Below are 26,970 nucleotides of genomic sequence, written 5' to 3' on the forward strand. Positions count from 1 at the left end.
ATTGTGTTTCCTAATCCTAAATCATACATAATAATGATTGGTAATATATCTGTAAACAGTTAATTAATGCTTAATAATGTACTAACTAACATTAATTAAGGAACTCTTATTGTAAAGTGTTACCTCATCATACATCCAGTGGTTTACAATGATGAATGAACATCTGGCAGCAAATATTTTTTTCCGAACAACTTTTTCATGTTGCGGCTTCAGGAGGAACTGAAACCCTCCCATCCTGGTTTTGTTAATGAATTTAAGTTTTGAAGTTTTTTTCTTTTGCAAATGTGCCAAGAAATGAAGCCTGGACTCTAATTTTTTTCCTTGTTGACTGTTTGAACCTTTGACTTTTATTATGAAGTTTGACAACTTCACCCTGGGATGCGGAATTTTCATGCAATAACGGAAAATGAGGAAGATCGCCACTGAGCAGAGCAATGCGAGGGCGGACAACGCCACCACTCGAAGTGCTGTGGTCGGGATGCGCTCCGACATCTCAGCAATTTGTGAATTCGTGGCAATAATGTGAGCTGATATATGAGGATATGGCGAAGTTAATCGCGGCGAAGGCTGCAGAGGAGATGGATGAATGAAAGAAAATGGCAAAAAAGGGCTCTCACACCATCCCAACAAATAATAAGTACACTGGACTTTGCTCTCTGTCGATTGGACCATTCTGTGACTTTGTGACTTACCAGGCTACAAGATGAGACTGTTGTTACTCATGACGGACAAATATGGACACATGTGCAGACACACACGTAATCTGTATGTACTGTCTAGAGCTAAACTTCAGCTCTGTATACTGCTGGAACATGTTATGTCAAAATGTCATAAGTAAAAGAATGTTATATCAAAATGTAAAAAAAAAAGCAAAAAGAAAAGAAAAGATTATGATAAAGATTTTATTCTGTGGGTAATGGGGGCGGGACTAGATCAGCTTTTGCTTCTCCCGCTTTCCCTTTCGGCCATGAGTATTGTATTATTTGAACTAAGATGAAGTGTGATGATGATGATTTAAATAGACATGCCCGAAATAAACAAATTGATTGATTGATTGATTTATAATTCCTTTTCTTTATTGTTTCTCTGCTTTAATTCATGTTTAATTAAACTAATATATTGCAGGTTACCTGGTTGTTTGGTGATGTTTTGTTTTCCTTTGTGAATCCCTTAAATGATTTTGCGCTTTTACAGTAAACTGCCCTTTATTTGTCACCTGTGTTATTATCATCCTCATGGAGAGTTTATATTTTTCAGTTGCACTGCAAAAAATCAAATATCTTACCAAGAATATTCGTCTAACCCTAACCCAAAATGTCATTTCTAGTCAAAACAAATCTCATTCTACTTAAATTAAGATTCATCACATTAAAAAGCAGCTTGTTTTTAGACACTTTTTACTTCTTTCAAGCAGATTTTCACTTAAAATAATCTGATAGTGGAGCAAGTTTTTCTTCCTTATTAGAAGCACAAAAACTTGCTTTCACAGGCAGATTTTTCTACTTATTTCAAGTGAAAATTAGTTTGAAACAAGAGAAAATGATCTAAAAACAAGTTAATTTTTAGGTGATGATTTTTATTTTAAGTGAAAAGAGATTAGTTTTGACTAGAAATGAGACATTTTGACAAGAAATAAGACAAATATTCTTGGAAAGATTTTGAGTTTTTGCAGTGTGTTCAATAATAATAAAAACCAACGTAACATAAATGAGTGAAGAGCAGTGAGAAGACGGTTTGATGTTGGACTTTCACTGCAGCTGCTGGATTTGTTTCTAGTGTCACTTTAATCCACATTAGCTGCTCGGGTGGTGAAGGAACGGTGTGTGTGTGTGTGTGTGTGTGTGGGGGGGGGGGGGGGGATTTAGTCTAATTAAACTACAGGGTGTGTGTGTGTGTGTGTGTGTGTGTGTGTGTGTGTGTGTGTGTGTTGTGGTAATGAAGGAACATGTCGCCCGGTGCAGCAGAGCGGCTCATGAAGTGTTTCTTCTCCTGCACAACAACGAAGCTCAGAGGAATCACACACACACACACATGATGACGTGAGACTGAGTGTGTGTGTGTTTGTGTGTGTGTTTGTGTGTGTGTGTGTGTGTGTGTGTGTGTGTGTGTGTGTTTTTGTGTTTGTGCATGTGTGTTTGCGTGTGTGTGTGTAGGTGTGTACAGCTCCATATGTTTAATGTATAGACTGTATATGTGTGTATATATGTGATGCCCTCAGCACAAAGTCTCCATCAGTCAGACACATGGAGCAGCTTCCTCCAGCTGAGTCAGCCTCCTCTTCCTCCTCCTCCTCCTCTTCCTCCTCCTCTTCCTCCTCTTCCTCCTGTAAACTGGGTGAAAAATTATTCTTTTCTTTTCTCCTTTTTCTTTTTTCTTTACTTCTGGCCTCAGACAGAGAGCAGTGGAGTCTGGTTGTGAAGCTTCAGGCGTTTTTTCCTCCGGCGTTAATTTCTGTCTTTGTGGCCACAGGCCCTTTGTAGGGGAATGTGTGTGTGTGTGTGCGTGTGTGTGCGTACGTGTGTGTGTGTGTGTGTGTGTGTGTGTGTGTGTGTGTGTGTGTGTGTGTGTGTGTGTGTGTGTGTGTGTGTGGCTTCTAGTTTTATTCACCTCAGCAAGAAACTACAAACAACAAACCTGGAGGTGTGACTGAACCAGACTGAAAGGAAGCTGGAGATAAAAACGTCAACGTGCAGCTCAGATAGAAACAGAATCAAACAGCATCATTTTGTTGTTTTTAAAGGGATAGTTCAACATTTTGTCAAATCGGCCCATTGCCATAATCCCTATAGTCATAGCAGTAGGTTCGTTACCTTTAATTGTCGGTGCAAGCTATTTTTTAAGAACGGCGGAGCAGAGCCGTGAGCTGCTCAGAGCTACGCTACAGAAGCTCATTATGGGATTTCTTGGTTTCCCTCATCATCAAACTCATCAAATACACAATCCAACAACTCCACAACACTCTGGTGGACAAGTTGTGAGCTGCACATTCACCACGCTATGAGATAATAACACAACGTTACCACACAGAGTTGTTTTAGAGGGAAATACAGAGACTGTTGATGAAAAACTGTCCCTGAAGGCAACGCGCATCAGTGGTTTTGCATGAATTTCCCTCTAAAACAACTCTGTGTGGTAACGTTGTGTTATTATCTCATAGTGTGGTGAATGTGCAGCTCACAACTTGTCCACCAGAGCGTTGTGGAGTTGTTGGATTGTGTATTTGATGAGTTTGATGAGGGAAACCAATCAGACCAACAGTCACAGATCCATCTATTTACATGTGTGAACATCGTTACAGTAACTTCAGATCGATACATCTGGTTTGTCATTGATTCAGCAGCGAGTGAAGCATCAACGTATCTGTCACCTTTTGCCTACATGTAAAATAAAACATTACTATGAAATGGACGGTTATTTCTAGGCTATTTATAGACAATTAATTGTTATTTATTGGCTATTTCTTCACATTATCAGGTAATTAACGGCCTGTAAATTAAAAAGTTACCAAAAATTCTTATATTATATCAAAATATAAAAAGACTTTATAGAGCAGATTGAAACTCGTATCTCATTGTTTATCTTGAGTTCATGTAATTCTATGATGAAGGGAGTGGAACTTTGTACAAGCCTTCTAGGCTTCGTTCCCTCCTTGCACTGTTTTAAAATTGTGCTAAATAAATAAATCAAATCAAATCAAATCGAAACCAAACCACCAGACTAATAATGTGTGATTTGACTTCTATATATTTCCTGAAGCTCCAGCTGTGTTCATGTGCAGATGTTTCTTTCTTCCTGGTTGCAGCCTGTTGACAATCAGCAGCAGCTTCATGGAGCTGCACGTTCACTCATCCAGGTAATGAGGCCGGTGATCGGTGATCGTGATAGGCCGCCGGCCTCGGTCTCCTCCGGCCGCCGGCCTATCACCTATCGCCTTATTGATTCTATAGAGCAGAGAGCCACGGCCACGCTGGGATGGACTGATACTGATCCTGATGTGGCTCTGCTCCGTCTGCTGCCTCCTCTTCCTCCTCCTCCTCCTCCTCCTCCTCTCGACACACTGGTAACACTTTATTTGAAGCCTATCTCCATAACGCATTATAACCAACCTTATAATGAGTTATAATGCTTTTATATATAATATATATGATATAACACTGTAGAACTATAATTATAAACACTCATAAATGATCATATGGCTTCTTAACAATAATCATAACACACTATAAAGCTTTTTATCATGACTTATAAGGTCAGGTATTATAATACGTTATAAAACGGAAAGGTGAAATCCCGCAATCTGATTGGTTGTTAACCGTGGTATAATGAGCATATACCACGGCTACTATTCTAAAGCCTTATCACAGCGTAAGCTATCACTCCGCGTCAGGCACGTATGACCAATACATCCATGCGTATGACTGGTATGAATGGAAGTTGTTGTCATGTATCCATGACAACGGACTGTTGCAGTCCGTAGCCCAAGACAGCTGATGTTTTTACGATGTTAAAAAATGGACTAAAGTAGTTGAATCCACATGTTTAAGGTGAACTTTCACCTCCAGAGGGTTAACAATGGTAGAGGGGACTGAGCAGTGACTTTCATCTGAAAAAAAGCGGAGGAAAAGACGAGATGCAGAGCTAACTAGGAGCTAACGTCTGGAGAGGTGGGACTATTTTTTTCGCAGTGAGGCTATTTTATTGGATAATACCGGTATGTATTTCTGGTTGAATAAAATTACATGAAATTGATTGCGTATCCCTCTTTCATATTGCCTTTATTGGTAACCGTTTTATAACTGTAATGTTATAATTATAACTGTTAGTAACTCGCTGACAATGCCCACATAGATAATGCATTATAAATATTGTTATAATGTGTTATAATTGACTTATAAACATGAATAATATTATTATAAACACTTATAAATGATCATAAGGCTTTATAACAATAAGCATAACACATTATAGAGCATTATAACTCTATTATAATACTGGACCTCATAAGCCATTATACAGTAAAATGCTGTGTCTTATGCTTGTTGTTATAAAGCATTATGATGATTTATGAGTGTTTATAATGATAGTTATACATGTTTATAAGCCAATTATAAGACATTATAACTATATTTATAATGCATTATCTATGTGGGCATGGTCAGCGAGTTACTAACAATTCTAACGTATTATAATATACCTGACCTTATAAGTCATGATAAAATGCTTTATAGTGTGTTATGATTATTGTTAAGAAGCATTATGATCATTTTAGTGTTTGTAACTATAGTTATACAGTGTTATAACTGCATTATAACTCATTATAAGTATTGTTGTAATGCTTTATAGAGATAGGCGTCAAGTAAAGTGTTACCGAAACTCTTGATGCTAATTATAGATTCATGTCAGATTTGTGCGCGAGGCCTCGTCAGAGCTGCAGCTTCTTCTCCTTCTCCTTTTTTTTTCTTCCACCAGGTCCCGCAGGTGTCGTCAGAGTGGAGGAACATATGGTCGTGATTAGAGGTTCAAGCACAAGGTTAATGAACACACACACACACACACACACACACACACACACACACACACACACACACACACACACACACACACACACACACACACACCTCAGCTCCTGATCAAGGGGAAGTGAAACCAGGGAGATAATTGACAGGAGAACATGTGAACGCAGCATCGATCCACTTAAACTGGTTTGACGTTCGGTCAGAGGTGTGTGTGTGTGTGTGTGTGTGTGTGTGTGTTTATCCTCCTCCTGCTTCTTCTGAAACTCACCTTCGTCTTCACCTGGAGCCTGAAACCTGAACTTCTTATTCTTCATCAGACAAAAAAAAATCCCTTCACTTGGCTGGTAGTTGAATAGCAACATTCATAAGACCTTTCATAAGGTGTTCGTAATGCATTCACAACGGCTTCATAAGGCATGACTCAGCATTCATACATCGGGTTGCATTGCTATGGAATAATGGAACATATCAAAATAAAAGTCCCCTAATTGCACTTTGAAATCTAAGAACAAAATATAATTCAGCACCCTATCGCAGCGGTTCATTAAGGCATCAGAAAACAGTCACAAATGCACAGTGTGTTATCCAGATGTTTCATCAAAGATGCAAAATATCAACTCATACAATCATTATGCATTGTTTGTTCCTTTTGGCCAAAGTTGCCCATGGCAGCGTCATGTTTAATTCAGTTATGAATCCTTCGCCACCTGTTTAGTAAAGAGACAAGCAGAGTAACATTCATAAACCATCCATGAAAGATTTACAGACAACTCCTGGCCCTTATGAAGCCTTCACTAACCGTATCGCACTGTACGTGTGTTTTCAGGTGCAATTAGAGGACTTTTATTTTGAAAAAACTAAAAAACAGTTTGTTATTCCATAGCAATGCAACACAATGAAGTCAAGTGAGGTGTATGAACATTTGATTTCATACATGAGGACAAGTCAAAGTGTTTTCCAGAGCAGTGAACTCAGCTGCATTAATAGAGCTCAGCAACAACCAGCTGAAACAAAGTGCTGTAAATACAGGAATAAGAATAGAACATAAGACATAAAACAATAACAAAGGTAAAACAATAAAAACAATAAAACAAGAGCAGAGTCTCATCATGTTTGGTTGAAAGCCGAGGAATAAAAAAAAGGGTTTTAAGACGAGTTTTAACAAAGAACAGTAGGAGACCTGTCTGATGAGCACAGGGACACACACACACACACACACACTCACACACACACACACACACACACACACACACACACACACACACACACACCAGCCTTCAACACCTTTGTGTGTGTGTTTGTCTTGTTGACGACAGTTTATCGTCTCTGTTGTTTCTCAGCTACTTTACAACATTTTAAATCAAACAGTGAGATCGTCTGAAGTGTTCGATGATGATGATGCTTCATACAAATTTAACTTTATTGTAGACAGGGCCGTATAAAGGTGATGATAACTCTAGGGGCCCAGCGCCCAGTGGGGCCCATAAAAAACCCCAGTAGTCTAATCTTTGTATGACTGATTTATTCTGTGTAAGACCCTGACTAATACTCATAGTACACTGTAAAAACTCAACATCTTTCCAAGAATATTTGTCTTATTTCTTGTCCAAATGTCTCATTTCTAGTCAAAACTAATCTCTTTCCACTTAAAATAAGACTCATCACCTAAAAATTAACTTGTTTTTAGATCATTTTCACTTAAATTCACAATAAATAGAAAAATCTGCCAGTGAAAGTAAGTTTTTTGTGTTTGTAATAAGAAAGAAAAACTTGCTCCACTATCAGATTTTTCTACTTATTTCAAGTGAAAATCTGCTTGAAAGAAGTAAAAAGTGTCTAAAAACAAGCTGCTTTTAATATGATGTGTCTTATTTTAAGTAGAATGAGATTTGTTTTGACTAGAAATGACATTTTGACTAGAAATAAGACAAATATTCTTGCTAAGATACTTGAGTTTTTGCAGTGTAATGCTGCATTAGCATCAGAACAAAGAAGGCTAAATAAAAAACGATAATACATACGTAGTCTAAGAAAAAAAAAGGAAAAGTTAGGGGGAGGGGCCCACTTTAGTATTCTTTAAGGGGGCCCAGAATTCCTAGCAACGGCCCTGATTGTAGCCTACATGAAACAAAAACAAAGAAAAACCAAAGCATCAAAAACGTGAGTAGAATCACAGAAACAACTCGTTCAGACTTTGGATCAAACTCGTGCACAAGGGAAACTTTTGTTATAATCACGTTAACTCACACAAACACAGATCTCATGTTAGCTCACACGCTAAAAATAATAACCTAAAACTCTTGGACTTGAACAAACATTAAAGATAAAAAATGAAAAACACAACCTCTGCCTGTTCTCAGATCAGTTAATGAAACTTCTCACCTCGCTGTGTTTCAGTGTTTTTCTCCTCTCTTCTCTTGTTAAATAAAATCCAGTTTCTCTCTGATTAGTTTAAAGAAATCTAAATGTATCTGCTGCTGCTGCTGCTGCTGCTGCTGTTCTCAGTCTGAGTCAACACGAGGTGAGAAACTTCAGAACTAAAGTTTACAGCAGAAAATACACCAAGATTAAACTTTAGATAGTTTGGACGAGCTGGAAAAAACAACTACTGTGACATGTTTATATTTTATTTCCCTGCTTATTTTTTTTTTTTCTCTCTCTGTCTTTCACTGTTTTTATCAGTTTGGTCATGAACCAGATTCTGATTTTATATCAAACACTCAATAACAAAAATATGATATTGATGCATATAAATGAATAAGTGATTCATATGTATTGTATTGTATGTTATTTTATTAATTTAAAACGAGCCTCCACCGAGGTAACAGTTACACAATTAAACATCACATCGTTATTTAAAACCATAATATAAATATGAATTTCATAACAGGAAACAGCAGAAACAAATAGTAAAATCCATGAATGCACATGGAGGAGAGGAGGGTTACTGTAGCAACACAGAGAGTTCATCTTTAAAGTCACTGGCTGGACGACTTCAGACTTTAACACTGAAATATAAAGAGTTTTGATGACTCTCCAAACCCTTCCTTGGCATGACGGTGATAGATGATTGGTGAAGTATCAATTTTGGGTGAAGTATCCCTTTAACATGTGTTTTCAGTAATCAGATTACAATCAGATAGTGCTTGACCATATGAAAGACAGATGTTAGTCATTCTTCACTAATACTATAATATTTTTTTCTCAAAATTTAATATTTTTCTTAACTAATTTCCAGCTTAATTTGCTAAAAGTAAGAAAAATCTTCTTTGTAATTGCTTATATTTAGTATATTTCACTTATTTTGAGGCTGTAAAAGTTACTTTTTAAAGTAATCTCATCTTAAAACCAGCATTTCATGCTTATTTATGCTTACACTTAATATATTTCACTTAATTTAGGGCTGTAAAAAGTTAAATTTTAAGTAATCTTATCTTAAAACCAGCATGTTTGGCTTATTTTAAGCCTTCCTAATACCTCCGTAGACATGCTTATTTCTAGATTTAACAATCTTCATTTAAGAAATCTTGTCAAGTGAAATTATCTTGCTGCACGGACAGATACTTTCACTTGTTTTGAGTACCTTTGCCCTCAGATTTAGTGTTTTTATCTTGTTTTTAGACCCCCCCTTTTTTGCAGTGTTGAAGTTAACAAACCCCTCGGTGTCTGTTTGAAGACGTCTGACGCTGTCTATGGAAAAAAATGTGGTTTTGAGGGATGTAAACAGCCTCAACAGCTGAAATGCTGTCCGCTCCCATTCATCGCTGCCGTGGCGATGCAGGGACAGACAGAACAGAACTACTGCAGGACACGAGACGTTGAAAAGAAACTCTTCAGACTCCTTCATTTAGACCTAAAATATCAGGAAACTAGAGCCGCAGGTTGGATTTGCCCGCAATTGTCCTTTAACCCTCTATGGTACGCTGCACTATGATGCCAGCGGGGGAAAAAAATGTTTGGAGTGTTTTTATGTCTCAAAATAGACTAAATAAACATAATCTAAAGAAATTTTAGTTTTTGGGATTTGTTTCCTGTAGGCAACATTGTACCATTACGGTTCATCATCTACTGTATTAGAAACACCGACCAGTCTCTGTAGACTTTCACCTTCACTGGCCTCATCCTCATCTTCCTCATCATCATCATAATAGCCTGATGTTTACTTTACTGCATCCAAAATCACATTTATTAAGGAAAAAAAACTAAATTATGATGAATTATATGTTTTTGAACATTATATTTACACCTAAACACACACTACCATAGTCTCATAATGCAATATTGATTCCATAATGGTCCACTGTCGCCTCAAGGCAACGTTGCAATTTTCTATAATGGTACGTTGTTGCTTTGGGGCAACAGGTGCATTTTAACAAGTTTCCATTATTTAATAAGTAAATAAATTGCATGGAACTATTAAAAATTAAACTTTACTAATCTATTAGTGTAAATATATTTTTTTCCAGATGAAAAAGGGCCAGGAAGTTACTGTATGTTTTCACACCGTTTTAGTGGAGCAAAATGGCAAACCTGTTTCCTTTGAAAAAGTCTACAAAAAGGGTTTCAGTGGCTTCTAGAAAGTCATGTGATAAATTAAAGCATTGTTATTGGTTCTCTAAGGTCTCCTCTCTTTTTTAAAGTATTACAGCATTAAATGGGATGAATTGTGGAGATGTGACAGGCCAGAAAGTGGTGGCAACATGGTACCATAGAGGGTTAAAGACAGGTGTAAACGAGACACACACACATTTTAAATCAAACAGTGAGATCGTCTGAAGTGTTCGATGATGATGATGCTTCATACAAATTTAACTTTATTGTAGACAGGGCCGTATAAAGGTGATGATAACTCTAGGGGCCCAGCGCCCAGTGGGGCCCATAAAAAACCCCAGTAGTCTAATCTTTGTATGACTGATTTATTCTGTGTAAGACCCTGACTAATACTCATAGTACACTGTAAAAACTCAACATCTTTCCAAGAATATTTGTCTTATTTCTTGTCCAAATGTCTCATTTCTAGTCAAAACTAATCTCTTTCCACTTAAAATAAGACTCATCACCTAAAAATTAACTTGTTTTTAGATCATTTTCACTTAAATTCACAATAAATAGAAAAATCTGCCAGTGAAAGTAAGTTTTTTGTGTTTGTAATAAGAAAGAAAAACTTGCTCCACTATCAGATTTTTCTACTTATTTCAAGTGAAAATCTGCTTGAAAGAAGTAAAAAGTGTCTAAAAACAAGCTGCTTTTAATATGATGTGTCTTATTTTAAGTAGAATGAGATTTGTTTTGACTAGAAATGACATTTTGACTAGAAATAAGACAAATATTCTTGCTAAGATACTTGAGTTTTTGCAGTGTAATGCTGCATTAGCATCAGAACAAAGAAGGCTAAATAAAAAACGATAATACATACGTAGTCTAAGAAAAAAAAAGGAAAAGTTAGGGGGAGGGGCCCACTTTAGTATTCTTTAAGGGGGCCCAGAATTCCTAGCAACGGCCCTGATTGTAGCCTACATGAAACAAAAACAAAGAAAAACCAAAGCATCAAAAACGTGAGTAGAATCACAGAAACAACTCGTTCAGACTTTGGATCAAACTCGTGCACAAGGGAAACTTTTGTTATAATCACGTTAACTCACACAAACACAGATCTCATGTTAGCTCACACGCTAAAAATAATAACCTAAAACTCTTGGACTTGAACAAACATTAAAGATAAAAAATGAAAAACACAACCTCTGCCTGTTCTCAGATCAGTTAATGAAACTTCTCACCTCGCTGTGTTTCAGTGTTTTTCTCCTCTCTTCTCTTGTTAAATAAAATCCAGTTTCTCTCTGATTAGTTTAAAGAAATCTAAATGTATCTGCTGCTGCTGCTGCTGCTGCTGCTGTTCTCAGTCTGAGTCAACACGAGGTGAGAAACTTCAGAACTAAAGTTTACAGCAGAAAATACACCAAGATTAAACTTTAGATAGTTTGGACGAGCTGGAAAAAACAACTACTGTGACATGTTTATATTTTATTTCCCTGCTTATTTTTTTTTTTTCTCTCTCTGTCTTTCACTGTTTTTATCAGTTTGGTCATGAACCAGATTCTGATTTTATATCAAACACTCAATAACAAAAATATGATATTGATGCATATAAATGAATAAGTGATTCATATGTATTGTATTGTATGTTATTTTATTAATTTAAAACGAGCCTCCACCGAGGTAACAGTTACACAATTAAACATCACATCGTTATTTAAAACCATAATATAAATATGAATTTCATAACAGGAAACAGCAGAAACAAATAGTAAAATCCATGAATGCACATGGAGGAGAGGAGGGTTACTGTAGCAACACAGAGAGTTCATCTTTAAAGTCACTGGCTGGACGACTTCAGACTTTAACACTGAAATATAAAGAGTTTTGATGACTCTCCAAACCCTTCCTTGGCATGACGGTGATAGATGATTGGTGAAGTATCAATTTTGGGTGAAGTATCCCTTTAACATGTGTTTTCAGTAATCAGATTACAATCAGATAGTGCTTGACCATATGAAAGACAGATGTTAGTCATTCTTCACTAATACTATAATATTTTTTTCTCAAAATTTAATATTTTTCTTAACTAATTTCCAGCTTAATTTGCTAAAAGTAAGAAAAATCTTCTTTGTAATTGCTTATATTTAGTATATTTCACTTATTTTGAGGCTGTAAAAGTTACTTTTTAAAGTAATCTCATCTTAAAACCAGCATTTCATGCTTATTTATGCTTACACTTAATATATTTCACTTAATTTAGGGCTGTAAAAAGTTAAATTTGAAGTAATCTTATCTTAAAACCAGCATGTTTGGCTTATTTTAAGCCTTCCGAATACCTCCGTAGACATGCTTATTTCTAGATTTAACAATATTCATTTAAGAAATCTTGTCAAGTGAAATTATCTTGCTGCACGGACAGATACTTTCACTTGTTTTGAGTACCTTTGCCCTCAGATTTAGTGTTTTTATCTTGTTTTTAGACCCCCCCTTTTTTGCAGTGTTGAAGTTAACAAACCCCTCGGTGTCTGTTTGAAGACGTCTGACGCTGTCTATGGAAAAAAATGTGGTTTTGAGGGATGTAAACAGCCTCAACAGCTGAAATGCTGTCCGCTCCCATTCATCGCTGCCGTGGCGATGCAGGGACAGACAGAACAGAACTACTGCAGGACACGAGACGTTGAAAAGAAACTCTTCAGACTCCTTCATTTAGACCTAAAATATCAGGAAACTAGAGCCGCAGGTTGGATTTGCCCGCAATTGTCCTTTAACCCTCTATGGTACGCTGCACTATGATGCCAGCGGGGGAAAAAAATGTTTGGAGTGTTTTTATGTCTCAAAATAGACTAAATAAACATAATCTAAAGAAATTTTAGTTTTTGGGATTTGTTTCCTGTAGGCAACATTGTACCATTACGGTTCATCATCTACTGTATTAGAAACACCGGCCAGTCTCTGTAGACTTTCACCTTCACTGGCCTCATCCTCATCTTCCTCATCATCATCATAATAGCCTGATGTTTACTTTACTGCATCCAAAATCACATTTATTAAGGAAAAAAAACTAAATTATGATGAATTATATGTTTTTGAACATTATATTTACACCTAAACACACACTACCATAGTCTCATAATGCAATATTGATTCCATAATGGTCCACTGTCGCCTCAAGGCAACGTTGCAATTTTCTATAATGGTACGTTGTTGCTTTGGGGCAACAGGTGCATTTTAACAAGTTTCCATTATTTAATAAGTAAATAAATTGCATGGAACTATTAAAAATTAAACTTTACTAATCTATTAGTGTAAATATATTTTTTTTTTTCCAGATGAAAAAGGGCCAGGAAGTTACTGTATGTTTTCACACCGTTTTAGTGGAGCAAAATGGCAAACCTGTTTCCTTTGAAAAAGTCTACAAAAAGGGTTTCAGTGGCTTCTAGAAAGTCATGTGATAAATTAAAGCATTGTTATTGGTTCTCTAAGGTCTCCTCTCTTTTTTAAAGTATTACAGCATTAAATGGGATGAATTGTGGAGATGTGACAGGCCAGAAAGTGGTGGCAACATGGTACCATAGAGGGTTAAAGACAGGTGTAAACGAGACACACACACACACACCCTGACATTCCTCTCATATGGAAGAACAACAAGAAGAACAAGAACAAGAACAAGAAGAGTCTGAACTAAGTTTCCTCGTGTTGATGCAGGTTCATCGTCAAACAGCAGCTCACACACACACACACACACACACACACACACACACATCCTCCCTCGGTGTGTTTACACTGAAGCTTCTCAGCAGCAGCAGGATTTACCTCTGTGAAGGTTACACACACACACACACACACACACACACACACACACACACACCTACGCCTGCTAAACTTAATATCTCTTATAAACAAACTTAATTAGTGAGAAGTGATGTTCACAGGCTCAGTGTGTGTGTGTGTGTGTGTGTGTGTGAACAGCTGCTGATAATCACCTTACATTCCCAGATTGGTTAACGTGCGTTGGGGGGGGGGGGGGTGGGGGGGAGGTTAGGTGCTGGTGGCTGGTGGGTGGTGGTTATTTTCAGCGTTGCCATGGTGAAAAGTTACTGATGGATGTTGTTGCGTTCGTTCGTGTGTTTCCAGTGCGTGTGAGCGCTCAGACCAGCAGCAGCAGCCGGAGCTTCTGGGTAATTGATTCTATTTCTGCCGCCGATCGTTGGTAAAAAATAAAATAAAAAAGTAAATGAAGCCGTGTGGAAAACAACACGTTAGAGTCTGAACACGTGACCGAGGCGTGTTACTGTCAGAGTCTGGAAACATCAACATCAACTCACTTTATGAAAAGAGAACGACAGAAAAAAACAGTTCAGACACAAAAACATCTGATAAACTGGATGAACTCCAAACTGTCTGGACAACCAGAGACTTGGAGCTGAGAGACTTCAGTCAGAAGGACGACGACATTTCTTCACTGCAAAAACTCAAAATCTTATGAAGAATATTTGTCTCATTTCTAGTCAAAACTAATCTCTTTCCACTTAAAATAAGACTCATCACATAAAAAGCAGCTTGTTTTTAGACACTTTTTACTTCTTTCAAACAAATTTTCACTTGAAATAAGTAGAAAAATCTGATAGTGGAGCAAGTTTTTCTTCCTTATTACGAGCACAAAAAACTTGCTTTCACTGGCAGATTTTTCTACTTATTTCAAGTGAAAATCTGTTTGAAATAAATGAAAATGATCTAAAAACAACAAAAACGAGACAAATATTCTTGGAAAGATTTTGAGTTTTTGCAATGTTGGAACAATGTGTGGGAGAACATCTTTCTCGCCTCCAAAAATCAAAATCACCAACTCATTCACTTTAAAGGGATAGTTCACCCAAAATTGAAATTTCACTCATCATCTACCCACCCTCATGTCGACTAAGGGCTGGGAGAAATTGTCCCGAAAAAAATTAAATAAGTCTATATTTACATTACTTATTTAATTTTTTTCAGGACAATTTCTCATGTCAGGGCTTCAATACAGGATCGAGGGACATTACAGACGAGCAGCATGGAGGTATTTGGATGTTTTTTGGTGTGTCTTTTTGGACGAAGAAAAGTGAGCTCTGTTCTCAACCGTCATATGGACATGCAGTGCTACGCCGAGACCCCCTGTAGCTCAGAGAAGCCACGGAGGACTCTGAAACTTCTCCCAGCCCTTAGTCCACATGAGGGGGAGGAGATATTAATGAGTGAAATTTCAATTTTGGGTGAACTATCCCTTTAGTGATGATTCTCAAATACATATAAAGTGAGAAACAGCGTAAACTATTGCTGAGCGGCCTCACAGCTGCCAAAAAAACTCCTATGATGCAAAGATGGCTCTATGCTGTATTCACTGTGCTTCAATAAAAAAGTTCTTCACAAAAAAGACACAAAAACATAACTCTATATTCAGCAGGTCGCCGTGGAAACTGAAGACGGACGAGCTGCAAAACAAAACAAAACAACAACAACAACGAGCGTGTACATAAAACCAGCGTGACGCTTCACAGCTGTAACTCTCAGCTTTAGTGCAAAACAGAAAAAATCTTTATCGTCCACAACGAGATCGTTTGGCTCCAGTTTGTCCATAAAAACACAAAGTAGCACATCAACACACATCTACACACATCTACACACATCAACACACATCTACACACATCTACACACATCTACACACATCAACACACATCTACAGAACGCTGTAAACACATCCATACACATCAGACACTCGGCAGTAAAAGCAGCTCACACATGCATCTGTGTTTGGAGGAAACAGTTTCTGTAAATTCAAAGAATAAAAGTGAAGAAGTCGTCGTTCCCTCTGATTATTATAACAGACGCTCTTAAAGCCGGAGCTGTCCCTGAACGCCTCGCGATGCCTTCACTGCTTCACACACTTTTGGATAAACGAGAACTCACAGAATGATGATAAAAATACGTAATAATAATGATGATGAAAAGGCAGCGTTGAGTGGATCTGGAGACTAGATGATCATAAGAGGTAATGAGCTGGTCGACTGCAGCTGCTGCTTTAATTCACATTAATAGATTTAATGTTTAATGGATAAAATACAAGTTTAACTCTGATCGGTCGGTTTAACAGGATTCTGATATGAAACATTCAGGTTTAGGGGTAAAAAAAACAAAAAAACATGTTGAATAAAAATATGTTTTTATAAAAATGCAAAAAATAAAATAAAATGTGGATGAAATCTTCTGAAGTCATGAAACAACAAACATGAAATGAATCTTCTTGAAGTTTCACCACATTATTCATTTTGTTTGCAGAAATTAACTCGATTTATTATTTTGAAAAGATGAATCAAAGCAAAAACAACAACACAAGCAGAGAAAATTCTCTTGTATCTTTTAATCCTCGTTTATTTCCCTTCACTCTCTTTTAATCTTTGTTTCCTTGTTGACTCCTCTTGTGGGTCGATGCACTGAGTCACATGCTGATCAATAAATCAACAGATCAATAGATCAATACTACTGACTGGAATTTTAACCTTTTAAATTTAACGAGCTGAATGAAGGTCTGAAGATTTTCATGTTTTTACTTTCAGACTCTTCTTCTGGAATTTTAATTTTCTTATTTCCTGTTTTATTTTGAAATATCTTGTGTGTCTGTTGGACGTGTCACTTCCTGTCATTGGGTGCGTTTACATGCGTCCAAAAATCCTATTTACAATCAGATTAAGAGGTCAATCAGATTCTAAATGTCTCATGTAAACACTGGATGGGATTGAAAGAGGTCGTCTACGTCGATTGATAATCAGCTTCATGCCGCGTGTAAATGGGGATTCGGTTGATAGAGCGGATTATTCATTCTGCGCATGCGCATCATCGTAGGCATCACGTATTGACGTTGGCGGGAAATAGGAAACAGGAAATAGGGAAGACAAAAGCTGTGTTGTTGTTATTAGCAACGTAGCATGCTATGGAACGTTAGCGGCTCTGTGGCGGCTTGGAGGCGTGGTCGCCATGGAGCCGGGCGCCGCTGGCCGCACAGGTGAGGAGCGGAGAAGCGAAGGAGCCGTTGCAAGCGCCACTTTCAAATGTTCAACATTAGGACGCTGTTTACATTCGGACTCAACCAGGAAAGACCGTCTCATTTACCGACGGTTGACGTAGCCTCCAGAGGAGTCTCCGAAGCCGTTGCCCCCGGAGACGGCGTAGGCTGAGTCCTCCGAAGGCAGCCGCTGAATTGAGACAAAGGGTGCGTTCCGATCGACCTGAAGTTCCCTGCGCAGTGGACTACACAGGGTGTTCTCCATGTTCAGTGTGGTTCCAAACCGCAGGGAGCAGTTTGAAGGGAACTGTGAACTGTGCAGGGAGGGAGTGAACAACGGTTCCTCACTTCGCCCAGTTCACCGGATGTTGACAACCGATATTACCCATCAGCCATTGCGGTCCGTTTACGTGCGTTACGTAAATTGGCAGGGCTAACGGTTAGCTACCTGTCTAACTTTAATAGCTCAGTGGCTCAATAAACGCTCCATGAAAAAGTATTTTTTCCGGTGAATATCTTAGTTACAACATGACTGAGCTAACTGGAGTAGTTTCATGTGGTGTCCCACAACGGGAGGGTTTTAACAGCTGACGTCCTGTTAGCTTAGCTGCGTTAGCTTAGCTGCCGCCGTTAGCTTAGCAACAGCCATTAGCTTTCCTGTCAGCTGAGCCACTGATGCTTTCTACACACCCTGATACCCCCAAACTGAATAAATACCACGCATTGTAACACAAAACTGCTTTGCTTGTGCACACAGAAATAGTAATGTTTCTTCAATCATTTCAGATCTGTCTAAACGGTGATAGAGGCGTGAAACATTTTGACATTTAAAAACTTTATTTTTAAACTCGACCGGAAACAGCTGTGACGTTGCAGGGTGTTCTGATTGGTGTTATATCGGTTAAGTGAAGTTTCCTACGGCAGATTCCCTGTGCAGGGAGCAGGGAGTAGGGAGTAGGGGGCTCTGTCCAAGTAAACTGTGGATCGGAACGCAGCTAGAGCTTCTAATCGGCTTCAGCTGGTCCATGTGTACGCGGATTGAATGTGGATCTTTATTTAGTGTTCATGTAAACAGGTTGAATAAGATTCATTTAATACGACTGTCTACAATCAGATTGAGGAAAACACTGCATGTAAACGCAGCTAGTGTGTAGGACCTTCAGCCAGACGTGATCCACCTGTTCAGGTTCCCAAGTCTCAGTCTGGACCAGTTCCTCTCCTTAGTAAGTGGTTTCTGATGGATCCTGATATTTCCTGGTGCTGGTTCCTCCTGCTGGTTCTTGGTGTTTGATCCTGAGTTTCTGGCCTTCCTCCTCCTCCTTGACCTTTGACCTTTGACACCTGGAGCAGCTGTCAGACACCAGAAGCGATGTCAGAACAAACATCCTGACGTTTATTCACTAATTAATAGTTTTGTATCAACAACAGATTAAAAAAACATTGTGTAAAGTTTTATTGGTTTATTAAAAGTAGAACAAACCACAACAACAAACAACTTCTCACTAATTAACGAACACTCACGACAACATCGTCTCCGTGGCGGTTCAACACGGCGCTAACACCCGTTAGCGTCCTGTCGGTGACTCAGCCCCGGTGCATTGTGGGTAGTAGCACCGGGTCGCTCGGTGCAGGCAGAGAGAAGATAAACAGAAATAATAAGCGTTAATGTTGCTGCTGGTGGCCATGACTCATCCGTCTCCGTGGCGATGATGAAGATGAAGATGATGATGAGGATGATTCATCTCGGTGCGTGGTGTGTTCACTGAGCGGCAGCGGCTCGGGAGAACTCGGCGCTGAGTTTTTAATTCGAGGCCGTTTGTGTTTTTATTTTATTTTCACACAGAGTCTCTGTGGATTCTGTGGCGACATGTGGTCGCGGTGAACCGGGGGCCACTCCGACACCTGTTCGATTCCCTCCACACATCATCACCAGCAGCCACAGTGTTGCAGCTGAACAGACCTGATGGAGACAGAGAGAGAGAAACCAGAGCTCCGACTGCAGCTTCCTCACTGTTTATCCACCACAATATGTGTCTGTGGTAACCCTTTAATTCACAGGCCGGTAATTATGTGATAATATCTAGAAATAGCCTAGAAAGAACTATCAATTTCCATATTAATGTCGAGAAATATAGCCAAGAAATAACAATTGAATGCGTAGAAATCGCTTAGAAATAAAATTCTGGCCTTTCCCCAAAAATACAAAGCATGAAAAGCACGTGTAATCTTTTGCCGTTTTGAAAAACATGACATTAGTATGAAAGGGACCGTTATTTCTAGGCTGTTTCTGGACATTATCACGTAATAAACGACCTGTAAATTCAAGGGTTACCCCATAGAGTTGATCCAGGTCTGACGTCAAAACCCTGAAGTTCATCACGTTATTTCTGCTTTGTGTTTTGGATGATAAAAGGATAAAAGACCAGTTTATGATCCTTCCAAGTTTAGTCAGTGAGATAATTTTCACATATGAACTCCTTTTCTACCGTATCTGAAGCTTAATGTGATGTAAAAAGAAGTAAAAAGCTAACGTACGGCTTTAACAGACGACTACACGGTCACCACCACTAAGCTTTCCACTGGTTTCAGCTGCACAATGTTAAAAACATTGTCTAATGGGGAAATGGGACTGTTTCTACTTGTTGAAGAGCCATAAATAACATCAGATAACCTCCATAAGACACTCTGGCCTACAACTACACGGACAGAAAATACGTACACTGTGGCGCCTGCTACGGTTTCTAAAACAAAGTATTCTGGTGGACAGCAGCGGTCAGGATGAGAAAAGTGCGTACAACAGCACAACTTCACACTGCAAAAACTCAAAATCTTTCCAAGAATATTTGTCTTATTTCTTGTCAAAATGTCTAATTTCTTGTCAAAACGAATCTATTTTCACTTAAAATAAGACTCATCGCCTAAAAATGAACTTGTTTTTAGATCATTTTCACTTGTTTCAAACTATTTTTCACTTGAAATAAGTAGAAAAATCTGCCAGTGAAAGCAGATCTCAACGTGAACACTGGAGATGCATGTTGATGTCAGGTGTAACTAACTCTCTGTTCAAGGCTCCAGAATTTGAGACAGATCAGATACATTTTTCATCTACAACTTTACATTTTTTTAAATTTGCCTTATTTTTTCTTATCACTGGTGAAAAGTGGAAGAGGCGACTCAAAGACTCTGTGATCTGTCATCACAGGTGTCGGGTTAATGTGTGTGAGGATCATGAATGAAAAAGAAATGTGAATATTCTTTTTGCAAGTCGATTTGCCGTCTGATCCCCGAAATGTTCTGCTTGTGCTCCTAAAATGTAAAACCAGTTAGTCTGGACCTCTGCTGCTGAAAGGCGTTTTCCTGCCGGCCTCGGCCTCCAGAGACAGGAAGTCCACCGTCCGTCACCTCTTCACTGATTGGATGGAGTTAACATCATCGACCAAAACGCTGTCAGCTGTCAGACGCACGGCAGAAACCTGCAAACAAAACCATCAGACAGACGCACGACAGGAGCTATAGGAGGTCACATGACTCAAAACAACACACACTCCTCTGTAACCATGGTGATGCACTGCAAAAACTCAAAATCTTTCCAAGAATATTTGTCTCATTTCTAGTCAAAACTAATCTCTTTCCACTTAAAATAAGACTCATCACCTACAAATCAACTTGTTTTTAGATCATTTTCATTTGTTTCAAACAAATTTTCACTTGAAATAAGTAGAAAAATCTGCCAGTGAAAACAAGTTTTTTGTGCTTGTAATAAGAAAGAAAAACTTGCTCCACTATCAGATTATTTCAAGAGAAAATATGTTTGAAAGAAGTAAAAAGTGTCTAAAAACAAGCTAGTTTTTAATTTGATGAGTCTTATTTTAAGTAGAATGAGATTAGTTTTGACTAGAAATGACATTTTGACTAAAAATATTCCAAATATTCTTGGTAAGATTTTGAGTTTTTGCAGTGTGGAGGTGAAGATGCTCCACCACAGAGATCACTCAGCACCAGAGGTGTCACTCGGAGTGGGCGTGGCCAGCTGCAACACACAACACACATCAAGGTGTTTGACTGAAGACAAAATGAAGATCTGTGATCAATAACATGATGATGAAGCTTCAGAAACACTGATGCAGGATCTATTCTACTAAAGGATTGCGCGTGTTAAAACGTGTGCAAACTTGATTGCATGCGCAAACACACATGGTGAAGCTGAGCTACTAACCGGGCACACCGAGGACTGCGTCTCTCGCACGGGCAAAATTGCATGTGCAATATATCCAATCCATGACTGTGCAAATATGGGCGTTTCTGCCAGAACACGCAAAATACTGGGAGTAGTAGATGCAAATAGATTTATTTAGCGCAGGCAATGTGATTTACCAAACCTGAAACAGATTGCAGTGGCAGTTTTTGTGTCTTTATTTAACACGACGTTTGAAAGGCAAGTCTTAAAAAGCAGGAGTAAGGTGAATGTTTGTGTTAATCTAAGTCTTAAATAGTTGTATCTTCCGACAGCAATCACTTCTATAGAGTGTTTGGTCTGAAACACGGGTCTGTCAGTCACTCTGCTCTGCTCTGAGCCCAGGAGAAAACTTTCCTTGTATCCTACAACCTTTATCCAATGAGGAGAGAGAACGGCATAAAGGGGCGGTCCTCTCTGTGTGTGCAGCCAAGGGATGCGCGTGAATGTGGTGACGTAGGGACGAGGGCGGGGACTGCTAACTCCATCTGCTGACAGGAAGTTAGACAAAACCACCAGATCGCTTACTGCTGCTTTAACTGGCACAGCTTTGCCACAAATGGCTGCGGATACTGAATTAATACCTTGCAGAGCAAAAGCTCTTATATCTCTGCATTTCCTCGCGTCTTTCCAGCTCTCTGTCCACACTCTCCATGGTGGAAACAATTACCATGCGCAAAACCCTCATTTAAATACTGCGGTGTGTTATCATTTAGTGTGTTACTCTTACTAGATCACCTGTTTTTCGTACGCTAACCAAACACGCAAAATTTTACTAGGAGCACGCAATTTAGCGCCCGTTATCTGGGATCTTAGTAGATCATCATCAGGCCCTGAGAGTCCAACGTTTTCACTTTACAGCGACAGGAAAGATGAAAATAAACCTTCAGACTTTTCTCTTCTTTCCTCCTGTTAAAGATAAAAAAAACTATTTTCTATGTGAAACACTTGGATTTTCATTTGTGCTCAAACACATCGTCTACACACAACACAGAACCGAGCCTCAGAGGCTAGAACACACACACACACACACAACCCGGTCCAAGTCATAAACCTGTGAGTTTCATAAACGCTCCAATCGGGAGCTTTGGCCGGTGCTGTGCTGTTTCTCGTTAACAGTAAATAGCGTCACCGGGTCCGGGAGGTGAAATTACACTCCATCACGGCCGAGAGCTCATTAAAAATGGATATGAGTGGTTGACTAACAGTAGCTCCCAGGCTGGGAAGTGTCAACGGGCCCCGCCGCTTTTCCCTCCATGTTGTAAAAAATTCAAGCTGATGTGACACAGCGGGCACATTGGTGCCAGACGCGCTCGCTGATTTATGCCTCTCATTTCCAGTAGGAGACGTTTTAAGTGAAAGCAAAAGGGAATTTGCCAATTTTACAGCGACACTGCAGAGAAAGAGAAAGAGGAGGAGGAGGAGAAAGAGGAGAAACTAGGTGGAGGAGAGGCAGCGACGCCTGACCGCCTCATCTGTCCTCAAAAAATATATTTTGTGTCTTTAAGGGTTGAAACTGAGGAAACTAAACCAGAACAGAAGGAGGAACATGTCTGAGTTTAAGTTGAGACACTACAGGTGAATAAGTAAAATAAAAACCATAATGTGGATTTTCTACCTTTTTTCCCCTCTAGTCTGAAAGAAGACATGTTAGAGAAGCAAAATAGCAAAAGAAACAATGTTTTTGCCTGTAATGTCTCGCCTTAGAGTCAAAAATATAAGAAACAAGATAGATGATTTGTCTTTTTAGGGTTAGGGTTAGGGTTAGTTGGGCAAACGTGTCTTATTCTGCATCAATCTGCAGTGGATCTGATTTTGCATGAAGTTTGCATGAACAGAAACATACTGACATTGAGACAGTTAACTAATTTGCATACATTTCCAGAACAGGAATCTGAACAACGGATAAAACCACTTTCAAAATTCTTGTTTTATTTTGTTGACACATTAGAGTCTTTAGTTTTTACAGAGGGGATTCTGGATATCTCTTTTTATCACTCTAAAACAGCCCTAAAACATCTAATGTCACCATGTTTTTAGTAATAAAATGTTGTCTAAATGAGGCTGTGAATGATATATCAACAATCCCCTCTGTAAAAACCTTCAGAATATAGAAAGGGATCAAAGTGGAAGGTTTGGTGTCTGGAAGTGCTGCTGAAGTGGAGATTTCTAGCTCAGAGTCTGAGTCTGAAAAACTCTTTCTGAGAAAACGGCCTTTAAAGACTTGGACTGTAAAATTACATAGATTGTTATTGTAAATCCTACTTTTATGATTTGATGCTATGATACAAATGAAATGACATCATTGTTCAGGAGAGAGAGAGCTTTACAATGATGCCTGGCATGACATGGCTCAGACTAACTCCTGGTGAGTTTAGGAGAAATCTACAGACGAAAGAGACAAAATGAAGTAAAATAAAAACCGTAATGTGGATTTTACCTTTTTTTTTCCTCTAGTTTGAAAGAAGACATGTTAAAGAAGCAAAATAGCAAAAGAAACAATGTTTTTGCCTGCAGTGTCTCACCTTAGAGTCAAAAAATATAAGAAAGAAGACAGATGATTTGTCTTTTTATTCCATAAAGGAAGGAAACAACACGTCTGCACGTTATAAAGTTGGACACTCGTGTTTTATTCTGCATCAATCTGCAGTGGATCTGATTTTGCATGAAGTTAAACACTTGTATTATTTTTTATCCAGATGCTCGTGGAGTCGGTGCTTTAACAACCTGTTTTCCAGTGTGACAGAGTGTTTCCTCTCTGTTGCAGCAGAGAGACAGAGAGTTAATGATGGGATGGAACCATCTCCTCTCTACAGGTGAGTCGGCTCACACCTGTAGAGTCTCCTGTTATCCTCCTCCTCCTCCTCCTCCTCCTCCTCCTCGCTGCTGCAGTATAGTTTCTCTGCGGTTGCCATGGTGACACAGCCAGTTGAATACTATAAAGAAAAAAAGTCAAAAAGCACATTTTTTGTGTCCACAGCTGCCAAGGTCTGCTGCTTTTATTCTGAAAAACAAGAGACAGAGAGAGAAGAGACTTCCTGTGACAAACTCCTCTGTCGCCTCCATTTGTCACATGTTGCATCTCATCAGATACAGAGACGTCTGCAGGGAGTGTGTGTGTGTGTGTGTGTGTGTGTGTGTGTGTGTCTGTGGTCCACACACACACACACACACACACACACACACACACAGTCAGCTGGATGACAGAATGAAGGAGAATAAATCACAGACAGATGTTGAGCTTCTTGGCGACGAGGCCGCCCTCATTAATCACAACTTATCAGCTGCTATCAGAGGAAGAGGAGGAGGAGGAGGAGGAGGAGGAGGAGGAGGAGGAGGAGGAGGAGGAAGAGGAGGAGGAGGAGGAGGAGGAGGAAGAGGATGGACAGGCTTTAAGGACATCCAGTAATAATAATAACAGCGTACACATTTAAACAGAGCTTTACAGAAACCGTTATTCACTCCCCTCTGACCACAAAACATTCACACACATTCACACAAGGCAGGTGGGTAAGGGGTCTTTAAGGACACTGTGACAGCGACTGGGATTCGAACCACCAACCCTCTGATTATTGGACGCCTCAGTATCGTCCACACTGTGTCTCTTTCAGGGCGTTCACACCAAAAGCTTCCAAAGCATCAAAAACGCTCGAGGGTTACTTAGCTTCAGAAAAGACAGCTTCCACAGTGACAAATATTTTAAGCAACTTTGGTCACTCGTCAAAGTTCGATGGCGCTGGTCATTGGGCCGAAGAACGTCTCTATTCTGACAGGTTGTTGCCGAACCACGTCATAGCTAATTACCATAAAGTTAACCAAGACTCAACTTCTTGTCTGGTGAAGCTTTGGTCGCTCAGTGTCGTCGGCTCTCATTGAAAATGAATTGACTTCCGGGGTTTTGATGCTTTGGAAGCTTTTGGTGTGAACGCACAGTTAGGCTATGTGTTTACATGGAAACCATCTGAACAGAAAACACAAAAGTGGCGTTGCGTTCTCACTTTTTATTTGGCGTAATATAGACAAGCGCTTTGGGGGGAAATCTGCGTGCACACGGTGACACAAAGGTTTGTAGAATCCGACATGTTTGTTATTCTCCTGTAGCTACTAGCGCATGTCTGTGATGTAGGCCTAAACGTGTACACGACGTGAGCAGATCGGAGCAGACTTTTTTGCGTTTTACCCTTTAGACGGGAATGCGAAGGTTAAGATTTCCTTCGCCGACAAAACGAAAGACACATCCCATAAAATGAGACGTAACTCACTACACTGATCTTTAGTCCAGCTTCACTTTACACAAAGCTGCAGATCGTTAGCATTGTTAGCATCGTTAGCTCAGAGATGAACAACACACTGATAAATGACACAACAGGAGAGAAGGAGCTTCATGATGTCTGAGATCTGGGGGTCAGAGGACAGAGGAGAGAGGGAAAGTAGAAGAGGAAGAAGCAGTTTTTCTTCTGTAAATGACACTTTTTTCTTTCTTTTTTTTCTCTAATCGATGTCCAGAAGTTTAAAGTGTGAAACTTTTTTTCTTTTTCTATCTGCAGCAGCAGCTTTAATGAGCTCTTCACACCTCGCGTTCAGTTTTATTAACAGGCTCAGAGAGGAGAGGAGCTGGTCTGAACTGGTCTGAGCTCTGTACTGGTCTGTAGTGGTCTGTACTGGTCTGAACTGGTCTGAACTGGTCTGTACTGGTCTGAAGTGGTCTGTACTGGTTTGTACACTACAAAAACTCAAATATCTTACCAAGAATATTTGTCTTATTTCTTGTCAAAATGTAATTTCTAGTCAAAACTAATCTCATTCCACTTAAAATAAGACTCATCACATTAAAAGCAGCTTGTTTTTAGACACTTTTTACTTCTTTAAAGCAGATTTTCACTTGAAATAAGTAGAAAAATCTGCCAGTTTTTTGTGCTTGTAATAAGGAAGAAAAACTTGCTCCACTATCAGATTTTTCTACTTATTTCAAGTGAAAATTAGTTTGAAACAAGTGAAAATGATCTAAAAACACGTTATTTTAAGTGGAAAGAGTTTAGTTTTGACTAGAAATGAGACATTTTGACAAGAAATAAGACAAATATTCTTGGAAAGAATTTGAGTTTTTGCAGTGTACTGGTCTGTACTGGTCTGAGCTGGTCTGTACTGGTCTGTAGTGGTCTTAACAGGTCTGAGCTCATCAAACTCAGTCTGTCGGCTGCAGGATGATGTGACTCTGCCCCCCTGCCCCCCTCAACATCAACATATTTCTGCTTTTCTTGGAGCTGCAGTCGTCAGATCAATGAAAAGCCTCTTAGAGCTGCTGCACTCTCAACATCTGCTATCGAACCGGCGCTTTTAGACCCATCCAAAAGTGCAAGACATTTTTCTCTCTCTGTGCCGCCGCCGCCACTGCTGCTCTGAGTGTGTGTGTGTGTGTGTGTGTGTGTGTGTGTGTTTCACCTTCTCTTTATATATTCATCCATGATATTCGAAGCCAGAATCATGTGATATTAAGAAAGCAGCAGCTCAGACTTTGACTTTTATTGATACGAAAAAGAGAATCTGTAAGTCTGCCATGTTCAGTATAATAATAATAATAATATTCATAATAATAATGATAATAATGATAGTATAATGATAATAATGGAGCCTTGTTGTGTGGTGTG

At 39.1% G+C, this 26,970-nt stretch overlaps 1 protein-coding gene across 1 annotated transcript in view; it reads right to left on the reverse strand.

The window, feature by feature from the left end:
• LOC146966007 (GTPase IMAP family member 4-like) overlaps positions 1-17,353 on the reverse strand; it is a 56,370-nt gene extending 39,017 nt beyond the window's left edge. The window contains exon 1 of the mRNA XM_085763986.1: positions 17,200-17,353. Coding sequence (XP_085620112.1) covers positions 17,200-17,353 — 154 coding nt within the window. The remainder of the gene's footprint in view (positions 1-17,199) is intronic.
• Between the last annotated feature and the right edge of the window lie 9,617 nt (positions 17,354-26,970).

The sequence above is a fragment of the Trachurus japonicus genome, chromosome 20 (genome assembly GCF_045865225.1).
Source record: "Trachurus japonicus isolate A0001 chromosome 20, Traja_1.0".
NCBI lineage: Eukaryota > Metazoa > Chordata > Actinopteri > Carangiformes > Carangidae > Trachurus > Trachurus japonicus.